Below are 11,567 nucleotides of genomic sequence, written 5' to 3'. Positions count from 1 at the left end.
CAGTTTTTTTTTTTAACTTTTTGTTTGTTATTTTTTGTTTCATTTAAAAATTGGAAAATAATTGAATTACAATCAGAATCATTTTAAAAGCAAAGGCTAGGCCATCAGCTTTAAGTATCATAAGTATTTATATAATAATATTCGCGTATCATTTTTATGGTATTTCAAAGTACAAATTAATTTTGTAAATAAAGTGTTTAATGTTTTCTGCGTTTACTTCGGATAAGAGTTCTTCTATTGTGTGGCTTGATATTGATTGTCTTATTGAATGTAATGCTTCACAATTTGTAACGATGTGTTTGATAGAAAGCATCCCTTCGTTGCAGAATTGACAAACGTGGTTTTGTGGGTTGTTGTTTTGAAAGAGGTTGCTGTGGGGCAGCCGTGTATGTCCAAGCCGAAAACGGGTATATATAATCGTGTTTCGCCTTGTGGTTGTTGCTGGGAAGATTGGGGGGATGAAGCTTGGATTACTGCATTTACATATACAATAATAACGGTTTATGTTTTGCCATCGTTTGTTATTAACACAAAAAATTTCACAAAAAGAAATATATCGCTTCTAGGAAATTAATTAGTTCGTACATATTCTATATAGCCGAAGGTCTTTGTTGCTAGCGCTGCTAAGCACTTATTTGTTAAATAATTTACTTTTGTGTTTTCTATTGTATATTGTTTATTTTATATATTTATATTTATTCCAGTTTAGACTTGATGGCAAGGGGAATGTTTAATTTTATTGAACTTTTTAACTAAATTAAGTTTAGTAGCAAAGTTCAAAATTAAAAAAAAGGTGCGTGTGTCAGCTCCGACACGCGACTGGAGCTTACTCCTTAAGAACGATTACCGTGATATTTAAAAATATATTTAATATGCAAAAGGAGTAAATGAAGACCTTTTCTATATTACTGGAAAAATATAAATTTATTTATTCTATTCGCTATAGTAAGCCACCTGGAATGAACAATTTTTTTGGGGTTTTTTCTTTTTTAAGCTGTCGTTGCAATGTCCACTTATAATAGCACTACAAATATCAAATAGGTATTTTTGATCCGTACTTAAATCTTTTTCACTGGATATATCTGGTAGTGTGAATATAATTGGTTTATAATTGACGAAAGAAAGCTTCTCACAATCCTTCAATTTTTTCTCTATTCACCATTAAAGCTTTCAGACGTAGAGCCATCAATGTATTCAAACAAATGTCTAAGCGGTAGTTCATTGGCGTGTTATTGGCAGATGAACCATTGTAAGGGTTTTTGAAGACAATCTCCTCCAAAGGTTCAGACGATATCACTGGTATATGTAGGTTCTCAACGAACGCATAAACACTAGATAGGAAACGGAAATAAGCACCAAAATGTGGGCAGTGTTATTTCTGACTAGAAATTAGCAACCACAAGGAAATATATATTTGTGACAAGTTTGCACCAACAACGAAGCGCTATTTCTCACTGAAAATTAGGAACCACTAGGAAATATATATTTGTGACAAGTTTGCACCAACAAACCAGCGCCACAAGGTATGCAGTGCTTTTTCTCACGAGAAATCAGCACCCACAAGGAAAATTTATTTCCTACAAGTTTGCACCAACAACCAAGCGCCACAAGATATGCAGTGCCTTTTCTCACTAGAAATTTGCACCCACAAGGAAAATATATTTCCTACAAGTTTGCACCAACAAACAAGCGCCACAAGGTATGCAGTGCTTTTTCTCACTAGAAATTAGCACCCACAAGGAAAATATATTTCCTACAAGTTTGCACCAACAAAGTAGCGCCACAAGGTAGGCAGTGCTTTTTCTCACTAGAATATAGAAAAAGGGCAACGCGTCACTTCCGTCAGCGTACACTTCCGGTGATTCACACGATTTTACTACCCATATTTTTCATACCATGGGCCTTATATATCGTTTCTTAAAGAGTAAACTCCAAAAAACTTATTTTTTAACTCATTTTAGCTGTGTTGAAAATTAAAACACTTTATTTTTTAACTCAGTTTAGCTCTGTTGAAAATTAAAAAACTTTATTTTTTAACTCAGTTTAGCAGTAAAGTTGCAAATAAAAAACTGACCTCATTTCTTTCATTTTAAATCAACTTTATGCATTGTCTTATGGTCGAAATTATTTCCTGTTATTCAAGTTATTGTGTTCTTAACCAGTTTAGATGTTCGACCAGCCTACAAGTATGCAAACACATTTGATAAGCTTTGCAACCATTTTAATTATTTTTCCAATATGGCATCACCGCCTGTGGCAAAGGATAAAAAAATACGAATATACCGGAAATTGACAGCATAGAAGGAAAGTATAAAGTACACAACAAAAATTCATTCAAAAAACTGACAGCCGCTAAACATCCCTTGCGCCACAGCCCGCATTTTTGTCAAGCTGTTTGTTGCCGAGAAAATCGATGTAGCAATACGCGAAAGCACCGAGAACGTCAATTGGTCGATTGTAACTCAAGTGTAATGCAAACTTGTATAAAAGAACGCATGCATAGGCGAATAGTTGTGCGAAATTGTTCACTTGCAAGCGGTTGTTCTGCTGATTGAGTAAAAAACAAATATATTTTCGAGAGAAGAATTGGCTGTACCAAAATAATCGAATTTCAAATTAAACAAAAAAAAACAATCGCCGAATCTATAATACATTTAAATATAAATATATACATACCATCAACAACGGTACATAATAAAGTTCCAGGAAGAAGGAGGCTCACCCACAACCAACTACCCCTGACGCCCTTCTAGGTACATATATTTGTTACATTTTTGCAAGTACTTCTTTTTATAACTCCTTGCATCCAGTTTGAAAAAGTGCAAAAGACTATGGGCGTTACTGATGCACCTACCGAAGATGGCGATTCGTCCTCCAAACTAACAATACAAACATTTCGGGAAATTTTTCGTAGCATAGAGCCGGAAGTACAAATCGATGCATTTGAGGTAAAAATAAAATTAAAAAAAAAATCACTAAACACACATTTTCACATACATCCCTGTGGAATACTGCATGCGAAAGATATATGTATGTACATGCTGAACCAGTAAGAGCTCCAGAAGCAATTTCAGTATTACATCATTGTGTTGGCGCCGCCACCTCCCGCCACATATTTTTCTACATATACATCAAACAATTAGTTGATTCTGGGCTGCCACAGATATATGGGGATTGATATTTAGCTTAGCTGGTATGTGAACTGCGAACTGCATTAATTGTGGCGAAATATTTATTTATAATTCTATAGCAAGCAACTGGGTTGACAACGCACCGAATTGAATTGTTATTGAATTGTTGTTGACATTGTTGTTTTTGGGTGGATTGCGGTTCATGCAGCCACTGAAGAGGCATTCAATGCAGTACAAACTAGTAATTAAAGTGGCGCACTGCATGCTCATAAATAACTTGCTTTTGTTGTTTTAATCCGCTTCTTTGGGGCACTTGATCTAGATACAAATTGTTTTAATAACTGTGCGGTGTATTTTGCAGGAGGAGCAAGGGTCGGGACGCGGCGACAATTATACAGCTACACTATATCGCACACATCTTACTGGTCAACGAAAGAGTACGGCGGATGGAAAAAAACAAAAATGGGAGCAATATTTAATTTGTAAGCGACTGCCGGAAAACGCTCAGAGACGTGAAGCTTATAAGAGCGATAAGCTCTTTAGGTGAGTATGGGAGAAATGGTTAAAATATGGAATACATATACATCTGTATGTAAATATGCAATACCAATATGAATTATTGTATATTGAAGGAGTTATTAAAAATAATTCGTTGAAAATGAACAAAAAATCGTGTGCGTCGGCCGGGAATCGAACCCGGATCAACTGCTTGGAAGGCAACTATGCTGACCATTACACCACCGACGCTGCGCCTTATAAATGTCAAAACGAATATATCTGCAGGAGGTGACCCTAACAAAAAACAATATTATGGTGCATATAACTATATGTACATATGATACATATATATGAGTATACGCATTTATATATATACAGCGCTTATAAAATTATTAATTTATTAAAAAATATAAAATATTTCTCCAATTTACAAATTTCTAGAAATGAAGTGTTATTTTACACGGAAATATTGCCGGAATTGTTGAGATTTCAAGAAACCAAAACGGAAAAAGTTTTTGACGCCACTCCCAAATGCTTCTACGCTCGCGGCGACCTTTTGATTATGGGTTTGTGCACATAAAAAAACAAAAATAATACCTATGAATAATATTTATTTATCTAATTTAAGAGGATTTGCGTATACGCGGCTTTCAAATGCCTGATCGGCAGAAGGGTCTAACCATAGATGAAACTGAATTGGTGCTGAAAGAGGTTGCCCAATTTCATGCGCTAAGTTTGGCCTATAAATTCGAAAATCTTGCTCAATTCGAACGTTTGCGCGGACTTGTCACAGAGGGACTATTTTGTGCATCAAATGAAAATTGGTATAAAAATTACTATGAACGCTTGACAAAGGATGCTATTAAAATGGTAAGCATGAAAATACAGCCAGCTCCTTAAATATGATGAGCTGTCATAAATAATATGTATACATACATACATACATATGTACATACAAATAATTAAGTCACTTCATCTTTTTACTATGTTCGCAATATTTTTTATGGTCCAATTTTTGTTGTAAATTTTTTATAAAAATATAATTCCTTGCATAACTGAAACCTTGCAAACCAGAGTTCCAAACTTTGTACGAAATTCACAAAAATTTAGCAAATTAAAAAAAAATGGCATCCAAATTTTCGACCTCAGAATGTTTAGAAAACTTCCATATGAAATGAATGCTCGGGAGACTTGTATACAAATAAAAAAAAAACGGTTAACATTGCATGCAAAACAAAAATTTAAAAAAATTAACGCCATTTTTGAGCGACATCAAACTTACATACAATTATACTAAAATTTAATCCCAAAAGTTCTCCCAAGGCGAATGTATTAAAGGTGGTGTTGGTAAATCAGCTGATTTGTTTTTCTTCTTTCGCTGTGCCCATGTGGCTTTCAGCACAGAATAAAACAAGGAAATTAATTTTTTGTTTTCTACTTTTCCAAACTCAACCGTGACAATCAAACGCTCAAAACATTGTTGTTGGTCTAGTGCCACCACATTTAATAAATGCGCCTTGAGTTTTGCAAAGATTCTGATTTTCATGTTAATTTTTTTAAATTTGTTAAATTTTGTACAGTTTGAAATTTGGACTTACACGGTTTTTGTTATGCAATATTTTTATTAAATGTAACGAAAAACCTTAGTACAACAACAACCGTTCCCACGCCAGTCGGTTCTTCGTAACCGGAACGACGCAGGCGTATATCCGGCCAAAAACTATCACTTCAGCAGCATTCCCCGTTTATGTATGGGGAATGTTTATGCAGCTGCAACAACAACAAAAACACACGCCTCTTTCCATTAAGTGACAGAGATACTTTTCAGGCAGTATCATTTATCTTTGATCTCATTAATGGCGAAATTGTCTGCCCGGTCTTTCTAGAAAGAATACAGTTTAATGTTCCTTGCAGAAATTTCAGCCGTTGCAAGATTTTTCGCGTTGGCTTTAGTAGGACATTATATAGTGCCGATGCGTTAGAACGTTGTCTGACCTTAATTATCTCTCAACTCTGTTGGATTTGGGCCTTTCTAGGGCCCAAACAAGTATTTCCTAGTATAATACCTAGTATATATTTGTTATTTTAGTTTCATGATTATTAATTTCGTTAAAATTCAATTGAAACTTGTATGTATATATTTTTGGCAATTCAATGGTTTCTTGTACTGATAATCTAATTTTACTACACCTTTTAATATTAAATATTGTAAATTTGGATTTTAGTTCTGAATTTATATCTTAAATGTCTGTTCTGAATTTTGTTAGACATTAATTAGTAAATAAATAATAAAAAAAATAGAATAAATAATTTTGCTATTCTCCTTTTTCAGGTTTCCGATATTCTACCCGAGGACTCTAAATATTTGGATGCAATGAGAAAATTCGCCGGTTGCTCTTCTTTCTTCTCGCAAATGGTTAATTTAGTGTGTGCAGAATCAACGCTTTCTGCAATTTGCCATGGCGACTGTTGGGTCAACAACTTTCTTTATCGCTACGAAAGTGCTGGTGGTAACACAGAACAAAAGAAAGCTGTTGATGTAAGAGTTTTCTGTTTAACTTTTTCAATTACTAAAATTTACCAGGTTACGTTAATTTCTTTAGGTTTGCTTGGTGGATTTTCAACTGATACGTTACAGTTCCATTGCGCTCGACATAGCCAATTTACTATTCTGTTGCACAACTAAAGCGATGCGTGATGAACATCTAAACAGTTTCATCAAATTATATACATCAGAAGTTTTTAGATGGTTGAAAACTTTGTGTACATACCTACCAGAGTACTGTGACAGCGCTGAAAAGTTTGCAAAACTGTAGGTTGCTACCAAAAATGAGTTTATTATCCAGACCCAGATAAATTAATTATTATTTTAACATTTTCCGTAGATTTCGCGAGGAATTAAAAACCTATGGACGTTTTGCGCTTGGTCTTGCTTTGGATATTTTACCAATGTCAACTTGCTCATCAGAACATGCGCCGGATATGTACTTAAACATTCATCATGATGCCATGGAAGATGGTGCGCCTATTTTGAATTTTCCGCCCAACGATTTATGCCGACAAAAAATGACTGACATAGTCATTGATATGGTCGATAGCGAAATGCTTTAATGAGATACTTTTCCGTATTACTGCTCGAAAACTAGCTGAACAACTATTTGGGGGTATAAGCCAAGAGTTGGGATGCAACAAAGCTTGGCATAAATGTATGTTGGCATCGCAAATAAGTTTCCTTAAACAAATATTGTATTTTAGAATTATTTTAGTGACGATATACTACATATGTACGTACGTGCGTATTATAGAATTTACTATGTATCAAAAGAATGCTCGTAAATTAGTTGAAGAGAATGACTACGAATACAGTATATATTTGTAACGTTTAGATTTTGTAGTTTCGTGGAAGTGAAAAAAGACAAATTTTGAACATACGATGCGCTCTAATTTGAAAACAATTACTTATTGAATGGAACTGAAGTTCTTTCTAAAGTGTTGCAGCTAATTGGTTGAGCGACGTGATTATATGACAAAAAATTATATAATATAAAAATTATTAATTATAAAATCAAACACAAAAAACAAGTATAAAACTAATTTATAAACCATATTTCGGTTCATATTTGCGCACATTTCGGCACAAATATAGGCATATTCCCCTACTTAAGTGCACAGATGATCTAAGCATTGTAGAGCAATAAGAAGTGAAAGTTTTCTAACTTTTGGCGTTACAAACACGTATGAGTATTATTTGTTCAGTTATTCTTTATATTATGCATAAATAGTTGCAAATTGAAAAACTATCGGAGAAAACGCGTTTGCGATAATTTGAAATGTTTTGCATTTTTTTTTCTTTCAAGGTAACGCGATAAACTAATTTTCTTATTTATTTTTTTATTATTATTAAATTTTATTATAGCTTTGAATTGCACTTAAAACATTTGACTCTTCATATTGACAATAACACTTTATAATTTTTATAAATATTGCATATTGTCTCATAAGTATGTATTTATAAAAAAGAGTAAGTCAAACTTTGTAAATTATTGCCATGCACATTTAATATCTACAAGCGAACAGGCGAGTTAAATAAAAACATGCTGCAGCGCGAAATTATCAATACATTTTCCATTATTTATTCTTTATTCATTAGGGTACCAACAAAATGTATATTCCTTTAGTAATCTGCCTTTGCGGTCCAACTGGATTTCGTGGTCAAATTGCCTTTATCGCAATTGTCGCGTAGAAAGCGTAGACCTGCCTCGATTGAACGTTCGAGTTCAATGCCGGATTTTGACTTTTTAGCAGGCGGCGATGAAACGTACTCTAGGTCCACTGGAGGCGGTATGGCAGCGCCGGAACGTTTTAGTTCCATATCGTCGGTGACTTCATTCGTCGCTTCATAGTTGCGGCGTTGAAAAGTTCTATTCCTTCGCGATGTCTGGCGGCTAGCGAAATTATCGGCCGGCAACGTTAGATTGTAGTTATCGGGGGCAAGTGATTCTTGTGGCGGCGGCATACTTTTGAAATTTGTACGTTTTGGTTGGCATTGCGGCTCAGACAAAAGGTTGACGGGCGCAAATTCTGTGATGCGCTCAGCTCTTTTCTTTTCATTCCACTCCTCTTGCGACATGGGCAAGCGCTCTGGTTTATATGCCCATTTGGGTTCTGATTTTTCATCGTCTGTGACTTTAGAGCTGCCCTTAGCGTATTCTTTATCTTTATCCCATGGGCGCACGTGATTTTTGCGCTCTAATTCACGTTGTTTTTCTTCCTTCTGTTGCTTCTGTTCTAATTTTTTGGCCTTTTTTCGCGCTTTACGTTCTTCTTTGGTTTCTTGCGCTATATTTACAGTATTATCTTTTTGTTCGTCCTCCTCTAGTGGTGGCAATCCAAGACGCGCTCGTTGTCGGTTCTTAGCGGCACGTACACGTTCTGCAATAATTTTTTCTCGTTGTGCTCGAAGCTCATCACGTCGCTTCTGCTCTTCTATAGTGCGTTTTCGTGATTCTTCTAATTCTTTTTGTTGCTTCATACGCTCCTCTTCATCTGTTGAGAATGCATAATAGCCGACACCGTGCTGCCGTGCCTCATCGAAGAAAACATCCTGATAATGTACATCTGTTTTATCGATATTTTCCTGCTCTTTGCGTTCCCAATTGGCGCGTTGCTCATCATGTTTTGACATAATGGAAATTCCATCGCCGAAGACACTTACACTCGGTATGGGACCGATTGTTACATCTTCGTCTTCTCCATTTACATCACAAGCTCCCTTGGTATTAATCATCCAATTAGCTTTAGATTGATCCAAGCGCTCCGGCATACTAGCGGCCAATTCTGCGTCACGCTTTTTCACCACTTCCAGGTCTTGACGGAGACATTTTCGAGTACGTCCCAAACAATCAGTATATTCCACCCACTCTGCTTCATCATCCAGCCCCCTGTCATCGTCACTTTCAGTCTGACTATCTGAATCACTATCTTTAGGCACATTCGCGTTTACTTCAATTTGGTCAACCTCCTCGTTCGTAAATGTATCATTTACACGCTCGTCCTGATGCTTACAATTAAACAACACTAAACAATTATCGTCTGAATTAAGTTGACCTCCGGTGCGCGTCATGCGGTCGTAGAATTTGCTTTTTGCTTCCAGCACGCGCTTCGATTTCTCCAACAACTCTGAATCTTCATGTTCGTAAACAGTAACATCATCAAGCTTTCCGACCTCTTTGGCTCGAATCTTTTTATCCCGTTTTCTGATGCTGGTGTCACCAACGGAAACGTTGGTAGAAGTTTGGTGGACCAATTTTTTCGACGTATATTCGTTTTGCTGATTGGTTGTTTGGGCTGCCTTTGCTTTGTTTACCTCAGCCTGTTTACGTAGCAGTTCAGCTTTTAAACTTAAAAGCGAAGACAAATTAACACTGATCGCTTTGTTGGGATCATTCATATTTTAATTATTATTTCCGCACCAAAATATAGTTAGTAATCAAAAATCTATCAGAAAAATTAAGCAGAGGAAATAATAAGTGAGGATGCCACTTTGTATTATATTTTCAATTGATTAATTCTTTCAAATTGTAAATCATTTATTTCTGTAAAATATTACAAGAATTCACATACTAAATGATTAAAGCCCTTTTTGTCCCCTTGAACGCATGATAATGAAAGTATTTCTTACCCAAATTATTTTTAATTCAATTGTTATTAGGGTGGAAAACGCACTGAATGAAATGTACAGTTAACAAACAATATGACTGAATTCATTCTATTGACGTTCGTAAATATTTACGAATTTAATGAACAAACAAAAAGAATGACGAATGAAAATGTTATGACACACAGAATATAGAGGATGGCGCCTTCCAAAAACCACTACTTTATTTCTCGTGATTTTTACAACTAGGGACGTCAACTCGTCAAACGAAACAAACGGAAGAGAAGATCCTTGTTTGTAAATAATCAATGAAAGGCTTGGTAACATTGTGATTTTATAATATGGAACCATGAACTGGACCAACTTATAAGAGGGAAAAATGTTGTGCGGTTCATCAAAGCTCTAAGACTTAAATTACTAGACCATACCATGAGAATGGACCCCACGAGAGCTTAACGAAAAGTAATTGACGCTAAAACATTTGCAACGAAATCCATAGGCAGACCAAGATCAAGATGGAAATGTGCGAGTGTGCGTATAATTTCCTGTGTTTGGCAGTTTCTGGTGTTGCTTTCACTTACTTTTCCTCTTCATAAAAGCGTAATTTTCCCCCATTTTGTTTGTTTATTTGAAGATGTGACATTACAGCGAATTCGGAAGGCGCAATCTTATATTCCTTGATTCTCAGTTCAGGCGGCAAACGAGTAACTCGAACAGTGGCTGTGTCGATTTTTTCGTATATCACCAACCAATTTCAGTTTTCGCCGGCCTCTCTCGTAAGCAAACTGTTGTCATAAGCCCGGTTACGTCAGCAAATCAGCTAATTCCTTTAAAATCCGAGAGCCGATTAACGGTCTGATATTGCCCGTACGTTTTAAATGCGTTCCACCATGCATTAAACAGACTTAACAGAGTTACATAGAGAGTATAGCCCAAATTTCATGCCAATTAAGTACTAATAATAGGTCTCTTCTATTTTCCATTTTCCCGCTCGCTATATTTATGCTCAATTAACCTGACCAAAATTTTACATGCGAAAGCAAAAACAAAATTATCGAGTAAAATTCGCCGCGAGTATGATTACAGCGCATTTGACTGGTATAACGCACTGCCTTACAAACACATGTAATTTAAGGCTGCTCTACTCATGCGTTGCCAATATATGTCCATTTATACCAGTTGCTTCATCTATTTGCCACTTGCTAACCCTTGGCGAAAAGAAGGGGCCTTTTGAAACTCGTTTTTATATTGCACCAGCAGCTAGTACAGTCACAACACGATCAATCGAGTTGCACAATCCCTTGATATCGCTTGAATGCCGTTGTAGTACACATTAAAATAAGGTGTCGCTTTCCGCTAATATTTATTTTGGTAAACTCAACAACTGAGTGACCGCAGTGCATAAAATAAATAAACCTTTGTTTACAAGTTGCTTCTTTCTAACAGCACGAGCGATAATATAATATCAATCAAATATTTTTGTTTTTTACTTTCCTTGGCAAAAAAGTTTTCCTTCGCTTACTCTTATTTTTTTTTGTTCACGGTCCTTAGATATAGTAATTTTGTATTATATCATTCTTGAGTGTGGTGTACGGACCCCTCAAATATAATTAAATTAAATATAATAAAATAAAAAATTCCTAGTAAAATCTTTTCACATTCTTTATTGCTCTTTACTTTATGCTACTGTGGTGTGCGCATCGGGATTGTGATTAAAATCTTACATTTTACTCTCTTACTTTTTTAACCTTGATTCTTTGATTTTTTAACAGTTTCCAAGA

The 11,567-nt window shown here is 35.5% G+C and overlaps 2 protein-coding genes and 1 non-coding gene across 4 annotated transcripts; 1 reads left to right on the top strand and 2 right to left on the bottom strand.

Annotated features, from left to right (window-relative positions):
* The first annotated feature begins 2,351 nt into the window (after window positions 1-2,351).
* LOC128863170 (uncharacterized) lies at window positions 2,352-7,748 on the top strand. The gene is made up of 8 exons (XM_054102173.1): window positions 2,352-2,753; window positions 2,811-2,948; window positions 3,493-3,674; window positions 4,071-4,195; window positions 4,258-4,499; window positions 5,962-6,168; window positions 6,233-6,441; window positions 6,515-7,748. Exons 2-8 carry the CDS (start codon window positions 2,832-2,834, stop codon window positions 6,738-6,740), a joined length of 1,308 nt encoding a protein of 435 aa, XP_053958148.1. The 5' UTR covers window positions 2,352-2,753; window positions 2,811-2,831; the 3' UTR covers window positions 6,741-7,748.
* Window positions 3,807-3,878, bottom strand: Trnag-ucc (transfer RNA glycine (anticodon UCC)). The gene has a single exon. It is a non-coding gene; the product is annotated as a tRNA-Gly (tRNA).
* On the bottom strand, window positions 7,740-9,889 carry LOC128863159 (coiled-coil domain-containing protein 174). 2 transcript variants are annotated; one of them, XM_054102152.1, is made up of 2 exons: window positions 9,811-9,889; window positions 7,740-9,626 (listed from the first exon to the last, which is right to left on the bottom strand). In XM_054102152.1, the coding sequence occupies exon 2, from the start codon at window positions 9,577-9,579 to the stop codon at window positions 7,804-7,806; it is 1,776 nt and encodes a 591-aa protein (XP_053958127.1). In that variant the 5' UTR covers window positions 9,580-9,626; window positions 9,811-9,889; the 3' UTR covers window positions 7,740-7,803. The 2 variants fall into 2 exon arrangements, with proteins under 2 accessions (XP_053958127.1, XP_053958135.1); XM_054102160.1 differs by having other exon boundaries at window positions 9,753-9,842.
* Window positions 9,890-11,567: the final 1,678 nt, after the last annotated feature.

This window comes from Anastrepha ludens, chromosome 2, assembly GCF_028408465.1.
Source record: "Anastrepha ludens isolate Willacy chromosome 2, idAnaLude1.1, whole genome shotgun sequence".
NCBI classification, from domain to species: Eukaryota; Metazoa; Arthropoda; class Insecta; order Diptera; family Tephritidae; genus Anastrepha; species Anastrepha ludens.
This window is presented reverse-complemented; position numbering and strand designations above follow the sequence as displayed.

Bases quoted from the DNA above. Each gene is read 5' to 3' on its own strand.
- LOC128863170 (XM_054102173.1), top strand. From the start codon at position 2,832: ATGGGCGTTACTGATGCACCTACCGAAGATGGCGATTCGTCCTCCAAA. The intron at 4,196-4,257 runs GTTTGTGCACAT...ATCTAATTTAAG, and splicing joins CGGCGACCTTTTGATTATGG to AGGATTTGCGTATACGCGGC. The intron at 6,442-6,514 runs GTAGGTTGCTAC...CATTTTCCGTAG, and splicing joins GCTGAAAAGTTTGCAAAACT to ATTTCGCGAGGAATTAAAAA.
- LOC128863159 (XM_054102152.1), bottom strand. From the start codon at position 9,579: ATGAATGATCCCAACAAAGCGATCAGTGTTAATTTGTCTTCGCTTTTA.